At 41.7% G+C, this 19,499-nt stretch overlaps 3 protein-coding genes across 5 annotated transcripts; 1 reads left to right on the top strand and 2 right to left on the bottom strand.

The window, feature by feature from the left end:
• Nucleotides 1-923: 923 nt before the first annotated feature.
• zp2l2 (zona pellucida glycoprotein 2, like 2) lies at nt 924-4,086 on the top strand. The gene is made up of 9 exons (XM_058403522.1): nt 924-1,314; nt 2,154-2,341; nt 2,487-2,584; nt 2,670-2,833; nt 3,086-3,275; nt 3,368-3,515; nt 3,600-3,675; nt 3,761-3,866; nt 3,942-4,086. The coding sequence occupies exons 1-9, from the start codon at nt 924-926 to the stop codon at nt 4,084-4,086; spliced, it is 1,506 nt and encodes a 501-aa protein (XP_058259505.1).
• Nucleotides 4,087-4,249: 163 nt separating this feature from the next.
• On the bottom strand, nt 4,250-7,510 carry tmem237b (transmembrane protein 237b). Of its 2 annotated transcripts, XM_058403219.1 has the most exons (11): nt 7,394-7,510; nt 7,007-7,087; nt 6,352-6,480; nt 6,160-6,259; nt 5,912-6,072; nt 5,522-5,648; nt 5,231-5,422; nt 5,078-5,151; nt 4,910-4,997; nt 4,469-4,590; nt 4,250-4,388 (listed from the first exon to the last, which is right to left on the bottom strand). In XM_058403219.1, exons 2-11 carry the CDS (start codon nt 7,080-7,082, stop codon nt 4,324-4,326), a joined length of 1,134 nt encoding a protein of 377 aa, XP_058259202.1. In that variant the 5' UTR covers nt 7,083-7,087; nt 7,394-7,510; the 3' UTR covers nt 4,250-4,323. The 2 variants fall into 2 exon arrangements, with proteins under 2 accessions (XP_058259202.1, XP_058259201.1); XM_058403218.1 differs by lacking the exon at nt 7,394-7,510 and having other exon boundaries at nt 7,007-7,368.
• On the bottom strand, nt 7,389-19,418 carry mpp4b (MAGUK p55 scaffold protein 4b). Of its 2 annotated transcripts, XM_058403216.1 has the most exons (24): nt 18,853-19,418; nt 17,481-17,578; nt 17,192-17,313; nt 16,943-17,020; nt 16,749-16,832; nt 15,979-16,110; nt 14,447-14,528; nt 13,522-13,607; nt 13,365-13,436; nt 13,079-13,275; nt 12,935-12,984; nt 12,669-12,686; nt 12,553-12,594; nt 12,447-12,467; nt 12,323-12,337; nt 12,174-12,215; nt 11,678-11,845; nt 11,194-11,274; nt 11,009-11,102; nt 10,818-10,926; nt 10,585-10,716; nt 8,676-9,678; nt 7,522-8,539; nt 7,389-7,407 (listed from the first exon to the last, which is right to left on the bottom strand). In XM_058403216.1, exons 2-22 carry the CDS (start codon nt 17,536-17,538, stop codon nt 9,487-9,489), a joined length of 1,875 nt encoding a protein of 624 aa, XP_058259199.1. In that variant the 5' UTR covers nt 17,539-17,578; nt 18,853-19,418; the 3' UTR covers nt 7,389-7,407; nt 7,522-8,539; nt 8,676-9,486. The 2 variants fall into 2 exon arrangements, with proteins under 2 accessions (XP_058259199.1, XP_058259200.1); XM_058403217.1 differs by lacking the exons at nt 7,389-7,407; nt 7,522-8,539; nt 8,676-9,678; ... (13 more) ...; nt 13,522-13,607; nt 14,447-14,528 and adding an exon at nt 14,552-15,816 and having other exon boundaries at nt 17,481-19,418.
• Nucleotides 19,419-19,499: the final 81 nt, after the last annotated feature.

Here is a 19,499-nt window from a genome sequence, read left to right as displayed (position 1 = left end):
TGTTATACAACAACAACAACAATAATAATAATAATAATAATAATAATAATAATAATAATAATAATAATAATAATGACAATAATCTTCCCATCCGTAATAAATACATAAATACATAAATAAATAAATAGCTTGGTGTAAACCTTTCATTAATTTCCTGTGTTTAATTAGCCAGTGAACATTACTGTGACAACAACAATACTACTACAATAATAATAATAATAATAATAATAATAATAATAATAATAACAGTAATATATCCTGAATGTCACTGTCTTTTCCAAAAAAATAAAAAATGTTTATAACCTTTAAAAAAAATCTCAACAAACTTTTGAGCTAACTCACATGTAGCTTTAAGGCATTTTAAAACCCTGCTCAAACAAATGAACTGTGGGAAAGACTGCAGGATAATTAACCACAATGCAGCAGGGTTGCCAGGTCTTCAGTTAAAACCAATTCGTCTACAAAATCTCCTATATTTTTATTTTATATTGATTTACCATAATTTTACTACCACAATTCTGACAGATAAGCCATTTCACCTGTTAATTGCACTACATTTTAGTCATTACCACTGTCCATTAACATTATTAACAGACCATATGCTTAATGTTATCATTAAATAAATCCAGCTTTCCTATGTGGCCTGTAAAACAATAACATTTAACAGATGCAACCCATCTGTCTATATGTGTGGCCCTGTTATGGACTGGAGACTGTCCAGGGTGTACCCCTGCCTTTCGCCCAATGTGTGCTGGGATAGGCTCCAGCAGATCCCTGTGACCCTAATTAGGAATAAAGCAGGTATAGAAAATGGATGGATGGAAAAACAGCCAACCCTCAAGCCACAATGAAGACCTGGCAACCCTAAAGCCTATTAAACAGGTTCTCAGGTGCTGTTAGAAAGCTTACTCATTTAAGTAAAGATGATGGTGAAGGTGCTGCCTGTGCTGGCGTTAGTGTGCCTTATCCTATATGCCAGTTTTTGTAGTGCCCAAGTACCAAAAATCCTACCATGGCAAACTCCATCAGTTAACATGAGCAATCATGTGGATCAGAGTCAGTTAACGCAACCAGGAGTCGCTCAGCGAGAAGGAAAGCTGCTTCAGGAATCACACACAGGGATTAATCGATCACAGCAGCAGATCCACAGGGTCTCTGAATCATCACAGCTGTGTGAGGTGGATGAATCTTCACGGGTGGGTTGTGGTGAACCTGGCATCAGTCCTGCCGAGTGTGAAGCGCTCGAATGTTGTTATGATAACCGAAGGTTCATACAAGCTTACCATGGGCCCATGTGCTATTATGGAAAAGCAGGTGAGAAATTTAAACTAAACTGCTTTTTGAATGTGTTTTGATTTCCTGAATTTATTAAGCAACCTACAAATCTGCAACAATCAACATGACTAATAGGAAATTATATAAAGAGCAAGCTTGGTGTTAGAATTAATTAAAATCCAACCATATCCTAATCAATTCTATAGTCGTTGCCAAGGAACCTAGAAACATGGGAATTTACCAATGGCTAACAAATAGATTCTTGATGATCATTAGCTGACGTGATGGCTCATAATAACTCCAACCACAGTGGCTCAGGTTATGTTGATACACTATATTGTCAAATTTTGGACATGCACATGAATGTAATATGGAGTTGGCCCACCCTTTGCAGCTATAACAGCTTCAACTCTTCTGAGAAAGCTTTCCACAAAGTTAAGGAGCATGGGAATTTTTGACCATTCCACCAGAAGTGTATTTGTGAGGTCAGGCACTGATGTTGGATGAGAAGGCCTGGCTCGCAGTCTCTGCTCTAATTCATTCCAAAGGTGTTCTAGGTGTCAAGTTCCTCCACACCAAACTCGCTCGTCCATGTCTTTATGGACCTTGCTTTGTGAAAGGGGTCATCCCCAAACTGTTCCCACAAAGTTGGGAGCATGAAATTGTCCAAAATATCTTGGTATGCTGAAGCATTGAGTTCCTTTCCCTGGAACTAAGGGACCAATTCAACTGTAGGATTTAGAGGGGTGTCCCAAAACGTTTGGAAATAGGGTATTTAAAGCATGACCCAGTTTATATCTAGGTCTTGTGAACTTGCCTGTTTAACTCCTGAAAATGCCAAGGTCACTCAAGGTTGCTCTTGTACTTGACTGTTTCAGTCACTGTACAGTGCACCATGGATGGACAGGTTATACTGGTCATATCCAGAGATGTCACAATACCGAGAATCAAACTGGACTGCCTCAGTATCCCTGAGGCGACTGGTGGCCCCTGTGAAGTTGTTGACAGCAACGATGACTTTGCCATCTACCAGTTCCCAGTCACAGCCTGTGGTTCAAGAAAGAAGGTCAGTTGGCTGGCTCTGTATCAGAAATGTTCACAGATGTTGATGTTCAGGTGTCCCAAAATGCTCAGAACCTGAGTTGGTTGCTTTTAAAACACTTCTTCCATGCCTTCTCCTGTCCTAGTCCTTTCAAATGTCTTTCCTTCAGGTAGAAGGTGACTATATTGTTTACGAGAACGCCATGGCATCGTCGTATGAAGTGGGTTTTGGTCCTCATGGTACAATCACAAGAGACAGCTCTTTTGAGTGAGTGGTGATCATCATGTATCTATCTGAAACTGGCTTCCTAGCTAGTGTAAGGCTAATTTTTGGATGGTTGATCATCTTTCAGGCTAACGTTCCAGTGCAGATATTTGGCTACAGCGGTGGAGGATTTAGTGGTAGATGTGAACACACCTCCTCCTCCTCCTCCTCCTCCTGTGGTTCAGCAAGGCATCCTGAGAATGAAGCTGCGGCTTGCTAATGGGGTGTGTACCACTAAAGGGTGTTCTGATGGTAAGCTTACTTGACTACTTGATATTGTTACCTTGGAAGTGTTGGCATGGTGTTCTGGATGCTACAAAAGGGGGTAAATTTGGGATACTTTCAGGTTTAGATGATTGGCTGGGTTGGGGGGTTGATATAAGGGAAGGGATCTGGCATGACTTAACAATAACTGGGAACAGGTGATTTGTACTCATCATTTGGAAACGGAATTTAAGAACTAGTTTGGAGAAAAAATTTATTTCTAATTTAACGTTATTCCAGCTGACGTGTATAGCTCATACTACACGGAAGCTGACTACCCTGTGACGAAGGTACTGCGGGATCCAGTGTACGTAGAAGTACGCATTCTGGAGAGGACGGATCCAAATATCGCCCTTGTGTTGAACCACTGCTGGGCCACTAGTTCCCCAGATTTCTCGAGTAAACCTCAGTGGGACCTCCTGGTTGCAGGGTAAGCTCTTCACCTTGGTAATTACCACCAAGTCAATATACCTCTGACATGACAGCAGGCCTGGTCTGTCTGATTTGTTTTGCCTTTACAAGGTGTCCTTATGAAGATGACCGCTTCCGGACCACTCTGGTTCCTGTAGGTCTGTCCTCAGGTCTGCAGTATCCGACTCACTACAGGCGCTTCGTGGTGACGATGTTTACCTTTGTAGACAAGGATCTAATAATACCTCAAAAGGAACAGGTGTGCCTCTTAAATTTTGCCATGTTTGTAGATTTTTTTTTTAGGTAAGGTTAGGTCTTGTTATGGTGTCCTCCTTTTCTCCAGCTCTTCATCCACTGCAGTACGGCTGTGTGCCAGCTCTCCGCTACAGAGTCCTGTGAACCTAGCTGTCATAGGACAAGTAAGTTTGTCTTGGACTAAAGGAAAAGCTCATACTACTACTCCTCACCTCCTTTTTTCTTATATTTACCAACTTGATTTGACAGGAAGATCCATTCCAGCTGCACAGGATTCTGGAAAGAAGTTCCTAGTCTCTAGTGGAATAGTCATCTTTATCGCTGACCTTCAAGCTTCAGCTCAAAGCCAAGCAGATTTATGAGGAAGGTAAGATCTTTTAAGAGCTTTTTCAACCAATCTACGGAAACTAAACCCTACTTTCACGTCTTTCCGCATGTCTTTAGTGTCTCTGGGTATTGGCTATGGACTGTATGGTGTAGCTGCTCTCACGGCAATGAGTATCTGTGTGCTCCTGATGGAAGTTCTGAGACGAAGGCCAAAACAGCATCCTGGTCTTCAGATAACACTGCTGTAGTGAATAAAGTGACTTTCTTTAACAAACTGCCTTGGTACTAATGGGTTTTTGCTGCTTAAGCTGGCCTCCAGCAGCTATAGCTTGGACATTAGACCCAAATCTGTACTTCCAACAGACTTCTAACACACAATTTAAGACTAAATGAAGACAAACAGTAGTAGTTCTAAAAACTTTATTTACAAATGTACACTGTGCAGAATGAGTACAACCATGGAACATTTCATCCGGTGCTGCTACTTAGGCAGTGACACTACCCTTCTCCTCCACTTTGGGATGTTCTATCTTCATGGCCATCAAGGACTCTGGACAAATAAGGCATTGTGTGAAATCTAAGGCAATGCTCTATCTGATGTGCTTAATTTTGGCACACTGTCAAACTTACCTTCTGTGTAATCCACATCTGGAGACGTAGACACTAGGACCCAGGCCAAGCCCACCAACAGAGTGACCACTAGATGAACTATGATCCAGGGATACAGCACACTACGTTCTGAGCCAGGCACCCTGACATGGTTTGTTGGATAAGAAGGACAGGAGAACATGGATATAAACATTTGAGACCTAGACAGTAATCTTAAGCAACATGGCTACCAGAGTGGGCCTCTGTACAGATGTTGTTTCCTAGCAACACCAGCCAAGATGTCTTAGTTAACCTTAGTGGTTTAAAACACCAATGCAACTGGTAATCATTCCAGATCTACATGTTACCTCGTTAATAAGTAATAAGTCGTACTCCGATGTGGAGCTCCTTTGAAAAATTAACGAAGGTTGACTAGTCTGCCTTTAATCAGTGGGTCGTTAAGGTGTATTATCTTAGACTCACCATAGTGATGCGTTCACACTGCTGTGGAGATTAATACGGTCACTAGTCATCTGCTGGCTTAGAGACAGGACCAGAGCTGAGAAATATACTAGACAGAGAGAGAAGCTCAGTGTAGAACTGAACATCTTTTTATATATACTCTGACTGTGTTAGAAAATAGAAACTCACAGAAGGAGGCGAGTGCCACAGGTTCAAGAGTGAGGAAACTCCTGATGGCTGTCGGAACTCTGGCAAGATTCACTCTGTTTTAAGACATTTCATGTTTCAGTATTTATCGTGTTTTAGGGAGGAGTTTAAACAGACGTCATCACTGTGTCCTACCTGTCGAAGGCTGAAACGGTGCTAAGGGTCAGGAGGAGGTAAAAGAGGCACTGTGCGGGGTACGCCAGGGTGTAGTACTGCTGCAGTAAGTTGGGCAGAGTGCTCATCTGATCTCCAGCCAAAACGTACAGCACGATGATGTTCCAAACGGCGAAACCAGCTAGAAAGCCGTGAGAGAACAAACCGATCACCCTGCAGAAAAGACGCCGGGTTTATTGTGTGATGTTAGCAGGAAAATCACTTCATAATGGGGGGATAATTTATGCAAGGCACTGTATATCACAAACCCACCTGAAGCCGCGGTGCACTCTCATGGATACGTCTCGGGTGGTCCATGTGGACTGGACATCCATGAAGTTGGGCTCCATCTGAGTGCTGGTCCTACGCTGCTGTGTGCGATCAGCAGGCTGAAAACGGCCTGAAAACACACACACACAATTAGAGATTATATAAGACTCACATACAGTCTTATATAATATTCAGTCACTTACATAATCACTCCACTACATTTAAGCAAAATAGCCAGTAATACTGAATACTGTGTGTGTGTTTTAAATATTAACCCATGGTAAGAATATCGCACAACTACAACAGCTGTCCAACAAAATGACCGGTTAGGTTTAATACAGTACATGTCTTCATGCCTGAGCTTCTGTACGGTCAGTGAAAGTGTGAACCTACGTCCTCTCTCAATGAACACCTTGGCCACAGGCTGACTCTGACCCTGAGGAGCGGAGAACAATGCATGCTGGGGGATCGGAGCCTGGGTGCCGGTGATGATGTCATCATCTTCAATGTCCAGGTCATTATTTAGCTCAGTTTCGGTCACTTTAGGCTTGGACCTGTAGAGACAAAGACAGAAAAGTGAATGAAGGATTTCAATGGACTTATTTATTTTATTTATTTATTTTTTTTTACTGTTGACTCACTTCTTTTTCTTCTTCTTCAATTTCCGGGTCGTTTCCTCGTCCGAGTTCTGATCCGCCAGGTCACTGTTCAGCACCAGGTTAGCATGATCGCCGTCCTGATCTGACCAATCACAGCACGTCATGGTCACCAAACGGATCGACACTTCACCTAATAAACAACAATGTTCTACTGTTTTGCGATTTGAGACGCACCAACTGCCTCGGCTTTCTTCTTCTTTTTCTTTCTCTGAGGTTGGTTTTCAGGAGGTTCGGGAGTTAAACGCTCTCGGCTCTCCGATAGCCTTGGACTGGCCAGGCCTCCCATCTCGATCGCACCATCTCCTGAAGTGAAAGAGCCAGATTACATTGCATACATGCTGCATGCATCTTCAACAGGACAGTCACATCTTATCATCTTAAAGGGGCAGTCTGTAAAATTTGAAAAATGTTTCTGGACCTGAATCACTCACAGTTCAAAAGTACTTAAAAATGACATTTCTAGTATTGGTATGCTGTTTGGCTTCGCTTTATAATTTTCTGGCCCAGAAATTAGCTCCATCTTGCAGAGGTGCTCATCTTGGACTCCTTAACAGGCAGCTGACAGAGTGGATCTAGCTTCAGAAGTAGGTCAATCATAGGAAAATAAGGAAGTTCATCAGGATTTGCACTGCAATGGTGTTAAAAAGCACAAACTGCCCCTTCAATATATTCTTTTAGATATCCAGTATCATCTAATTCTGTTTTTCTTGACCATCTGTCTCAGTCCTAAACATGGGGTGGTGACATTTGATGTATATTTCTGGTGTAAATGTAAAAGAATTGTAAAAATCTGAAAACAGATTAAGCTGAGGCTCTCGTGTGATCTCACCTTTAGGAACCTCGACCAAGTCTGTGCTCTCCTCCTGCTTGACTTTCTTCTTCTTTCTCTTCTTGGGAACTGGCATCTCATCTGGGTCGAAGAACAGCGAAGATGAAGAAAGCACAGGATTGTGATAATGGACTATATTTCTGAAGCTGGAAATGAATTGCAGTGTTGATGAAATGTCTTCATATGCTGTCATGGGAACATTTCAGATAAGACTAAATAGCACAACTGTGTGACAACATGTGTTCAGCTAATTTCACCAATTCAAGTAGTAGATTTCAACATGAAATCCTAAAGGGACTGATTTCTTAAAACAACACGGCCTGAAGTTTTTTTTATTTGTTATATAAATGAACCAGTTTCCTTCCCTACTGGAGATGCTGTACTAACCTGCTGTATCCTGGCTGATTTGAGTGCAGGGCAATGCAAAGGTGGAGGAGAGAGACAAAGAGATCAAAATTAATGTGCAAAAAACAACAAAATGACACTAACATCTCACTATTATCTGTGGAACTTACCTCGGCAAAGACGGTAACGCACGTGGACCCCGCTTTAAAAAAAAAAGTCACAATGTCACGTCTCTGAATAAACACAAAGCACCAGGTATAAACCACTGAACCGCTCTAGCCGTCTTTTCTGTCTCAGGCACCGGTATGTGATGAAAACTCACCAATTGTTTCTTCGTCATTCCTACTAAAGATCAACGGCGAGAAAGTGACATTACACACACACACACACACACGTGTGCAGGTGTGTGCTTGGATTAGTGCTGAGCTAAATTTGAGGCCAGGATTACGCCACTACTTACTCAAGAGTTGAGATTCATGAGCTTTACTTCCCCTTTAAATGATTTTTAACACACACACACATTCATATTTTTTCCAAATTCCTGTGATTCAATAAAAATGCATCAGCTCTCAGCACAATGCTCTCCGGAAATCATCGAAAAGCAGCCATGAAAACCTATTAACAAGTGATTTGTTTGACACACAATAAAAATGCACAGCCAGTTTTAACCAGAATATTGTGGCTCTTCTTCTGCATTATGGTTAAATTAAGGTTTTTACATTTTTATTGTCAAAAATGAATGTTTTATTAGGCTTATTAATAATATATGTAGCTCCTTGGTGATTTAAAACATTTAAAAGAGATTATTTAAAAAAAAAAAGAAAAGAAGAAGAAAAAGACCAGGAGGCGTTTACAAGAGTCGGCTCTTTTTGAGAACTGAGCCGAGTAAACTGGCTCAGTTCAAATTATCAATCGACTCGGAATCGTTTTCCATGCAACTCCTGATTCGACTCCTTAGTTAAGTCATAAACAAACCTGGATTATTCGGTTTCACTTGTAGGTTTATATAAAAGTTGGCTTTTAAACCCGCTGTAGATCAGCACAAATCCGCAATTCTTGCCAAAAACGTAAATCTACTTAATCTGGCAACCGGTGTTGTGCAGCATGTATAAACAGCCTTTAGCATGCAAAACTTACTTTCTGCACGTGTGTAATTGGCGGGAGGTCTCTTCTTCTTGTGCTGTAAACCTACATTACATAAAATTTAGGAACATATAAATTATACTAACAAATATTGTGTGATTAACGTGAGCTTTACATCAAGCTAGCTAGCAAGCAAGCTAACTCTGTTACTCAACCCAACCGCTAACAACATCCTACTCACCTTTTCATCGTCCATGTCCATTGTCATGTTTATTTCAAATAAAATAACACCCTTGTCAATTCATAAATATCAGCTTTTTATTCTAGTGTGGATTTTAAAAAAAAAGAAAAAGGAGAGCGAGAACAAAAACGCAGAGATTTCTGTTTTCAGCCTTCACGAGGCTAAATCTCAAATACATACATAAAGTATATGTAGTGCACTAGATATGACGTAATAGCCCGTTAATTCATGCCCTAGGTAGTGCACTTCTGATGCTGATGGGATGTTGTTCGGAATAAAGCCCTCATGTTGTTTGTTGCCGTTGGATACAGACCGGTCGCTTCAAGCGTCACGTGACTTGTATTATTAAATCTGGGTTATAAATGCGGCAAACAAGTAAATAATAAATAGTAAATAAAGTTAAGTAAATCATTTTTATTGTAGATAAAATGTAATGCATGTATTTGGCTTTCCATCCAGGAAATCTGACAGATTCGAATGTTTGCTGTAGAGAATGTTGTGCATAATTTATGTGCAAGTGTAACATTTTATGGAATATTTTTTTCATTCATATCCTGACATGATTAAAATAAACACACGCAATATATATTTTAAGAAGTAAATTTCATGAAGCATGACTTTTTTGTGATCACATGACTGTACATTATCTATTCACAAAATGTAAGTTCACACATCCTCAAGCTGGAGTCCTCAAGAGCTCCATCACAAGACCTCCACTAACAATGATTGGATTCATCTCATGAGCGTTTTGTTGCTGTGAGTTAAATCAGTGGTATTAAAAACAGCAACAAAAAAAACTGAGCCGTGAATGTCATGTTTCCTCAGCCGGTTTGATCCACGATGCAGGAACCCACTGCGGCTCTTCCTGAGCTCTCCTCACCGCCGCCATCAGCCGGACACAGGACGACTGCAGGCCATCGTTCACAATCACGTGATCAAAAAACTGACCGTAATGCTGCTCCATCCTGCAGCCTGCCTCCTCGATCTCATAAAAGTCCTCATCCTGTGAGAGAGAAATTATAGATACACTTAGACTATATTGCCAAATGTTTGGGGACACCCCTGCAAATCATTGAATTCAGGTGTTGTTTTTCAGGGGTTGGGCTTGGCCCCTTAGTTCCAGTGAAAGGAACTCTTAATGCTTCAATTTTGATTGATGGGGATGACCCCTTCCTGTTCCAACATGACTGCACACCAGTGCACAAAGCAAGGTCCATAAAGATATGGATGAGTGAGTTTGGTGTGGAGGAACTTCACAGAGTCCTGACCTCAACCTGATCACCTTTGGGATGAATTAGACTGGAAACTGTGAGCCAGACCAAAACTGGGACGTCTGCCTTTACATGCACATGAATGTAATATGGAGTTGTTCCGCCCTTTGCAGCTATAACAGTTTCAGCTCTTCTGGGAAGGCTTTCCACAAGGGTTAGGAGTGTGTTTATGGGAATTTCTGACCATTCCTCTAGAAGCGCATTTGTGAGGTCAGGCACTGATGTTGGACGAGAAGGTCTGGCTCACAGTCTCCTCTCTAATTCATCCCAAAGGTGTTCTATCAGGTTGAGGTCAGGATTCTGTGCAGGCCAGTCAAGTTCCTCCACACCAAGCTCACTCATTGATGTCTTTATGGACCTTGCTTTGTGCACTGGTGTGCAGTCATGTTGGAACAGGAAGGGGTCATCCCCAAACTGTTCCCATAAATTTGGGAGCATGAAATTGTCCAAAATGGCGTGGTATGTTAAAGCATTAAGAGTTCCTTTCACTGGAACTAAGGGGCCGAGCCCAACCCCTGAATTCAATTATTTGGAGGGGTGTCCCAAAACCTTTGGCAATATAGTGTATTTCATACACATAAGGAATGTTATTATTTTCGTCAGGTAACCTCAATTTATTTCTGTGTGTGATCACACACCTTAAACGGTCGACTGCTGCAGTAATTAGTCACCTGGGCGTTGATCCGTGTTCGTTTCATTTGGGCTAAAGGAGGAGGTTTTATATAGATGATGTACGCTTTCAGCTCAGGAGTCCGTACTGATGCAATGGCCTGAGGCATAAACAACAAGGAGAGAAAATTCTTAACAGTGTTTATTATTTGATTACATATCAGATATGCATTTGACTATAGGATAAATCTTTCATGCTTACATATGGATCAATATCAATGATGCAGATCTTCCCAGCAGCCAGAACGTCCTTCACTGTGTCCACACTGGTGCCGTAGAGGTGACCTCTGAACTCACCGTACTCCACAAACCTGAGAAAACAAACACGTCCCTGCTACAACTGAGTATAAATCCTTTATTTGGTGCTAAGGGTACAAGAACTTCTCTACTCACCTGTTGTTATGCACCATGTTCTCAAACTGATCTCTACTGAGGAAGTGATACTCTCGCCTGGGCTCCTCGTACATCTTCCGTGGCCTCGTCGTGTCTGTAAGCGCAAAAAGTGCACATGATGTAGAATCCAAAAAGAGAGATTACGTTTCTGATGATCAGAGGTGTGAGATCAAGGGCATACTGACGTGGTGTGGGTCCCAGGAAGGTTCTGGGGTTGATCTCGATCAGTTTCCTGCGCAACTCGTTCACACCGACTCCAGACGGACCTGAGAGAAGCGTATACACATATACAGGAACTAAGCAGACAAGCAAGATGTTAAAACACACAAAAACACACAGTTGAGGTCTACAAATCATGTTGTTAGGTAATAAGTCAATTGTTTTTTTTGTGTTCTGAGATGCTTTTCTGCTCACCACGGTTGTAGAGAGTATATATCCGAGTAACCGGAGCATTTTAACATTAATAACCTGATTAATACCACAGTTAGGTTTTGAAAGCAAATATTTACATCCCCCGAGGTTTTTAATAAGAACAAAGACGTTTAAAACCAGAAGATACATAAAAATACATCCTGCCACCATGATCGTCTTGCAAAATTAATTGGTTTGGACAATACACACACACACACACACACACACACACACACCCTCATGCATACCCAGACTAACCCAGCAGGGCGATGAGGCGGTGTGTGTCCTCTGGATGGCGCTGGTACCGCACAACCTCCTCGTATGGACCGGTGAGGGAACTGGAGCAGCACAGGGGGCGGATCAGGCCTGAAACTCCACCCTGAGCCCTACGCCGACGACACACACGTAGACTCCTCCGGAACCCGGCTGACACACACACACACAGAGCAGATAGAACTACAGGCTTCTGCACACATTCTCTATAACGATATTCAGCACATCATAAGTCCAGATGTTGTGCAGGAGCTTTGCTATATAGATGCTGAATTGTACAGAATTCTGGAGTGAAGAGGTATTGTATTTCGTTGTTTAAATTTGTCACTGAATGGTGTGGTGAATATCAAACATCTTGATAGTAGACAGTAGTTAGGGAACCTCTTCAAAGTGACAAACTGAAACAAACCGAAGTACAATACCTTATAACAGTTAGAAATCATTTAATTCATTTTAATAAAGGATAACAGTCGACACTTACCGAGATAGATACCATCAACACTAGTGCTAAACTCGCTCTCATCTGCAACCAGAAACAATTAAGCAGTGTGTGTGTGTGTGTGTGTGTGTGTGTGTGATCAACAGTACAAATAAAAATGCTATGAATAAACGTGATTAAAGTGTTCTTACCCTCCTTTAGTTCTTCTTCTCAGTCACCAATCAGTGGAACAGATGGAAATTTTATTCAGGTTTTGTATAATTAAGTCATTTAATTATTATTTCTTTTCTAATTCTAAAAAAATAAGATGCCTACCAGATTCAAATGCTTCTTCATCTAAAGGAAAAAAAATCGAATAAATCTCATTGGTGGAATACTGAAATTATCACAAGATGAAGATAAAAGATGAAGGTGAAGATACCTGTCTCTACAATAGACACATCTATAGCCATCATGTCATCCTCTGAAGAAAGGAGACAGCATTGTTTAAAAGAAGGCCATTTATTCATAGAAATAACATTGACCGCTGATTCTTACCTTCGTCCACTGTGCTCACTTCAGATTAGAACAAAAGAGCCAAAAGACATTGTTTAAAAAATGGGACATTTTGACGATTTGTATGAATTATGTCAGAAAATAATTGTAACAGAAAATGAAACGTTACACAAAATTATTCAAAAGAGGATTTTTTTTTCTAACAACCATTTTCACCAAAGACCAAAAGTCTTTTTTTTTTTTTTTTTTAAATTATTATTAATTTTTACTCATTTTAATCAAGGGTGCCATTAATTTTGGATACTCACATATTTTATTGCAGGTGTGAGGCTGCGACCACCAGAATTCTTTCAGCTTCCTTGACACCCACAGTACGTAAAATAACAGATGATTTAAAATGTTAAACACTAATATTTACTATATTTATACAGATTATTGAGTATAATCAAGACCTCTTGAGCATGCAGGCCGAGGGGATGAGTCCAGCACATGTTGAGCTGCATGGCAGTTTCTTCGCCTGCCACCAGAGGGCATCTGTCTGGTCCACTATCTCCAGCAGGTTGCCCTTCCTGAAAGCCATGCCAGCGTCCACGCAAGGGATGCCAGGGTCCTGGTGAGGGTTGTAGTCCACCATGGCTCGCACAAACAGCTACGGTTGAGGAGTTATTTAGCAAAGAAAAAGCTTTAACCATTGATTTCATGCTACAATAATAGTATAGTAAGGAAGAAATAACTGACCATGGTCTTGTTGTTGATGGGTCTGTCAGTAATCGGGACTACCTTAAACATAACGGTTCCATGTGAGTGAGCCTGTTCGGGGAAAGACATGCCTCATCAGGTTACATCCATGAAGCCAGGACTTTTTACATTAAAAAAATGAGAATGGAATTCTGACCAGTATTTTTATTATCTGCTCTGGTTCCAGTCCAAACACAGGATGTCCGTTCACTTCCACCAGTCTGTCTCCAGCATGCAAGAGACCTGCAAGAAGATACAGAATTAAGACAAGAAAATCTGTCTCTCTCTATCCCTCTTATCCTAAACAGGGAGCCTAGGGTGTATCCCAGGGCACAAGGTGGGGCCCTGGGATCTCATGACACAATCCCACACCCATTTCCATACTATAAACAGTTTAGAAATGCCACTCAGTCTACAATGCATATCTTTGGACCAGGTGAGGAAACCAAAAAACCCAGAGGAAACCCCAGAAGCATGGGGAGATCATGTAAACTCCACACACACAGGACAGAAATGGGAATGGAGCCCCACAACCCTGGAGGTATTAAGCAAAAATACTAAACAATAAACCACTGTGCCCCCATACCATTTGTATCACTGGTAATTGCAGCACTGGTTCTCATTTCTGGTCTAGGAGAACCCTGCTGTCCAGCACCATTTAGTATGACCCCTGCTTTGACCTACTGACCTACTGCTTTGACCTACATTAAACAAATATTTACATATCTGCCATTTTGACAGACACCCTTATTCATAGCATCTTGCAATCTCATTTTTATACAACTGAGGGTTAAGGGCCTTGCTCAAGGGCCCACCAGTGGCAGCTTGGTGGACCTTGGATTCAAACTCACAACCTTTCAATCAGAAGTCCAACACCTTAACCACTAAGCTACCACATCCCCCCTTGCATAACCCAGGTTTTTTGGATGGTACCAAGCTACCACATCCCCCATATTTGACTTGATGTGGTTGTATCACAGTACAGAAAACACTGAACTGTGCAGGACATGGGGTGTCCAGGACCAATTGATGGAAACCTGTTGCATGCAAATATGGTCAATAAAGAATGAAAGTAATCTCACCACTGCGGTCAGCCAGTCCTCCATGAATAACTCGAGCCACGTAGATCTCTCCTGTCATTTCATCTCTCCGTATAGTCGCTCCCTGAAATGAACGAATGGACTTACTTAGACAAAAACCTATTATTTATTATTACTTATAAATGATGGTCAAATGGACAATAATGAAAAAGATGAATGAGTGACAGGTTAGGGAAAATGATGAAAGAAGAGAATAGCATCCAGACTAGAGTGGGTGATAACGATGACGTGGAAGACGATGAGAAGAAGACAAGCAGATAAAATGATGATCCATAAGGAATGAAAGAGGTGGGATAAGAAAAGAGAAAACCACCTAATTTCTTTCCGTTCTTTTTCCTCCGACTATGGAAACAACCAATTCCACCTCTACTGTCCCTTTGGTTTTGGGAGGAGCCGGACAGCTTCAGACCACTGGACACATAAGAGTGTATGTTATCCTGATGCCTTGAAGACGTGGAGAAGAGCTTGGGTTCGCCTCTCCCTTTTGGTGAGGTGCTGCTGGCGGAATGCTGAGATGCCATTGGCTGAGTTGGAAAAACTGAGCTGGAGGAAGAAGAAAAGGAAGATGCAAAGGAAAAGTAGGAAGGGCAGTGAAAATGGCCAACCAAGTTGCCAGCGGGGTGAGAAGCATGCCCAGAGATGCTTTTGACATCAGCTCGCTGCATATTACCTGAAGTATGAGCACATAAATCTGCATTTCCATACCAGGGAGATGCTCTATAGTGATAGGTAGTAGATTCCTCAGAAGCTGAAGCTTGTGATGCCATTGCTGTATTGGTGAGCTTTTCCAGTGCCTGTGTCAACAAGAGAAGCACCTTTGCATTTTCCTGCATACTCTCAGACATGCACTCTGTGGCTGTGGCCATTTTCTGACTAAGTAGCTGCACGTCCAGACTCTCCTGCTTGGCCAGATCCACTCGAGAGTTGGTTGGGGCCTGTATCACTCGATGGTGGAGAAAGGGGCTCGAAGGGGCAGTGCGTACATACCGGAGAACTTTTGGTGGGAGAGGAGGAGATTGAGACATTTGGGTCCTTTCAGAAAGAGTGGCATTTGATGGGGGGGCAAGAAGTGCAGCATTTCTTATATCAGAGTCATCTTCAGCATCCATGTCATTGGTAAAACCTTGAAGGTCAGAGGTATACCCTCTAGCAAGAACTAGGGAGTAACTGAGGCCCCTGTCCCAGCATGCACTGGTCTGCTGGAAAGCAGGAATATCTCCAGGCGTGCTATTGAATTTCTGAAAAGTCTTCCTTCTTGGGTCTCTTCCTTGAGCCACTCTTTGGGCCTCTTTGTTTGGGATGAGGGTTTTGGTATCCCTTTGGCTATGGATCTCCCTATTGACACCATGTTCCTTCACAGGATACAAGACTCGAGTTATTCATAAAAACACAAAGTCTCAGAAGATCAACAACAAATTAAGCTTGGCATGTTTCTACACTTTAGCTAATCATCTTTTTACACTGGTAACTGTGGCACCTTCTGCAGAGCAGGCAAACAAACACAAGATCCTCACCAGAGGTTGGTTGTTCTTGACCATGCAGACGATCCTCATGGCCTCCTCATTGTTGGCCAAGTCTTCGGGCAGTGGAGGCAATACAGGCTCATAGTCCTTCAGTCCAACAACATCATGGGCTGAGAGCAGAGCCTGAAAACACATAGCTCTAATTTTATCTTTCTCTGCATGCAGAACATCGTATTTTCAGTTAAAGAGACACCTAGAACTGGAGTAACCATCCACTTTCCATTTCTTCAACCCCTGATTCAAGTCACTTGCTAAATATCAAGTTGTGAAGTAGCTATTAGCATGAGCTAACAATCCTGTCAGTTTGCTTAAAGTGTTTTGTTATATTTATTACATACACTAAAGTGTTCTATCAGGTTGAGGTCAGGACTCTGTGCAGGCCAGTCAAGTTCCTCCACACCAAGCTCGCTCATCCATGTCTTTATGGACCTTGCTTTGTGCACTGGTGTGCAGTCATGTTGGAACAGGAAGGGGTCATCCCCAAATTGTTCCCACAAAGTTGGCAGCATGAAATTGTCCAAAATGTCTTGGTACTATACCTTTGGCAATATAGTGTATAATTGAAATATATTTGAATGAAATCTTTAGGAATATGTATAGATGCCTCAACAAATTATAAAATAAGTTTTCCACCACAGAAGATCTTTCAGACCACATGATATTGTGTTTTGCAGTTTCTTGGTAAAAAATTTCAAACTCTACCAAAGCATCTAATGGCCCAGGTTCAGGATTTAATTTCACTTCATATTAGCCCTAGTTACCTGCATGTGTGGCTCCATGAGAAGGCAGTAAAGTTCTCTGGCCTCATAGGATGGGTATGGCAGAGCTCTCAAATCTGATAGAATCTGAAACATGCCACAGGTAGGGTCAGGGGTAGTTATTTATTTGTATCATTGAAAGCGAGAAGCTTGAGGTAAGCAAGCTAATTATTCAAAACATGAGAGGAGTTCTTTACCTCAAGTGTGAGCCCAGAGGCATAGGGGAGATATGGGGTAGCTGAATTCCTCAGATATTGCTGCAAACACTCGTAAACCTGCAGAGAGGTATATAGAGAGAGAATTCTGGATTCTGATTGGTCAGAAGGTGCTCTCAGGGCAGTTCCAGCCACAGCGCAAATCACAGGTTTATATTAACATTGTGATCACACCCTGATGATTATTTTCCTATGCCAGTACCCCAAACGTTTATTCTTTACACAACTGACCTTCAGTAAAGACTGTAACCATGGAGTGTTCAGGAGACCATGCAGCACATAAGTCCCATTTATGTCCCTGCCAACAGAGTCCTTCACTTCTTGGACCACGTGAGACAAGATCTGCACAAGATCTGCATGATATTTTGAGAAAAGATTGTGTGTGTACAAACCAACCACCAGACACCGAACACATCCTAGCAAATCAACAAACTGTGTTCAAAACTTGTTCTTTCTAGTTTAAGATAACATCATGAACCACATCAGAGTAATAATGAGTCAAAGGTTTCACATCTCATACCCTCGTCCTCCACACTGAGCGGGTCCACCTTAGCTCTGTTCTCCATAGCTGGCTTCATTGTCCTGAGATCTCAAGGCTGGATGATTTCACATCTGAAACTGTGCACGATAATTCACGTCTTGGTTACTACAGCAATGATGCACAAGACAAAGTCACAGTGTTATGAATTTGTCATCAAACTAATGAGTCTGGCTCTCATATTAGCATCAGTTAGCAAGCTGAACATTTGTTATTTGAAATGATGATGCAATTGAACAGTTTAATTGTGTCATCATGTGTCACTGCCTAATAGTGGGGGCAGTGGTGGTTCAAGTGGTTAAGGCTCTGGGTTGTTGATCGAAGGATCGGGGTTCAGCACCACCAAGCACCACTATTGAGCAATTAACCAAGGCCCTTACCCCTCTCTGCTCCAGGGGTGCTGTATCATAGCTGCCCCTGTGCTCTGACCCCAACTTCCTCAGCTGGGATATGTGAAGAAAAGAATTCCACTGTGCTGTAATGTATGTGTGCCGATAATAAAGGCTTCATGTCCTCAGTTGTTATTATTATTATTATTTAGAACAGTTGCAAAACCTGTGCATGGGTCATGGCACCACTTTGCTTTCTTCCTTTTGTTGCTTTTCCTGCACACCAACATGTAACTATACTTTTGAAGAAAATTCATCAACAAGCCATGGGTCTACAAACTTTTGTACTCAACTGTAGTTTGCTAAAAGCCATGTGACATTCTGCCATACAGTTACCTCTACATCCATGAGCGAGTTTTTTTTCTCAAACGAAATGAAAGTAGTGACATCATCGCTATACTAGAGCGCTGATTGGTCAGAACGTCTTTATTATGATGAAGATGATGATTATTATTATATTTTAAACCAACAACTCTATATCAAAGCACTCGTTCTAGCTCTATTATATCGGTAGTAACGTTTTATACCGGTACTTGCAGCATGTTAACAAAACATCCCATAATTATCACTGACTTGGTTAAGGTTTCTGTCAGGATGTGTTTATTCGTTTATGGAGTCTCCAGTGTCAGCGCTTCGTAAGAGGCCGGTCAGTGGATGATCGTTTCTGTCTGATATGTGGAGATATCAAGAACCGGCTTCAACATCGAAGATCAGCTCTAAGTGTCCAGAATCTCTAATGTTTTTTAATTAATGAATTAATTAATAGTCACTGAAATCAGATTGCAGAATTCCCGAAAGCTGTAACTGCTCCCGCCTTTAACCTTGAAGTCGGAATAATGTTCATTCAGGTATATCAGATTCTATTTCTAATAAAAAGCTGAACAGATAACACGCAGAAGGCTCTTTCCAAGCGAACATCTAAGCCTCTAGAGAGGAAACCACTTAAGAGAAAAATCATCACTTACCTTTTCCTCTCTCTGTATGTCCTGTATGTCTCGCTCGCGTAGTTTTCCAGTCCGGAGCAGAGTTTAGACCGGAGAGAGTTGTGTTTAGGACAGAGTGTAATCCCTCTCCATCCTTAATCCCACACAAACACAACGAGGAAAGCCGGGCGTGAGCAGGGGGAGGGGATTAAAGCTGCTGTAAATGATTTTTCTTAACGGTTTGACTGACTTTACATCCTGAAAGGGATCACCAAGATTAAAAAAAATGTATGAGGATAAAATGCCATTGCGACCATCCCAGACTTTCTAACGTGGTCAGCTTTATCAACCAATCAAAACAAAAACATTAAAGCAGCAGTCTGCAATCTCATTCGCTGCACTTTTTAACTGTAGGATCTGTTTCTCTTTCGGAATAAAAAGTAAACTAGTTTCCAGAGAACATAGAATAAGAAGACTGATTGATTAACCATTCAAAAGACTGTGAAGGAACCTTTATTTTTCTTCCAAAGAGTGCAGGTTCTAGACCCATGGATTATACAAGGGAGGCGGAGGTGTGGTAGCTTAGTGGTTAAGGCTTTGGTCTCTTGATCTGAAGGTGGTGAGTTCAAATCCCACGTCCACCAATGTAGGCTGAGTTGTATAAAATTTGGATAAGGGTGTCTGCCAAA

This window comes from Hemibagrus wyckioides, linkage group LG11 (assembly GCF_019097595.1).
Source record: "Hemibagrus wyckioides isolate EC202008001 linkage group LG11, SWU_Hwy_1.0, whole genome shotgun sequence".
NCBI lineage: Eukaryota > Metazoa > Chordata > Actinopteri > Siluriformes > Bagridae > Hemibagrus > Hemibagrus wyckioides.
This window is presented reverse-complemented; position numbering and strand designations above follow the sequence as displayed.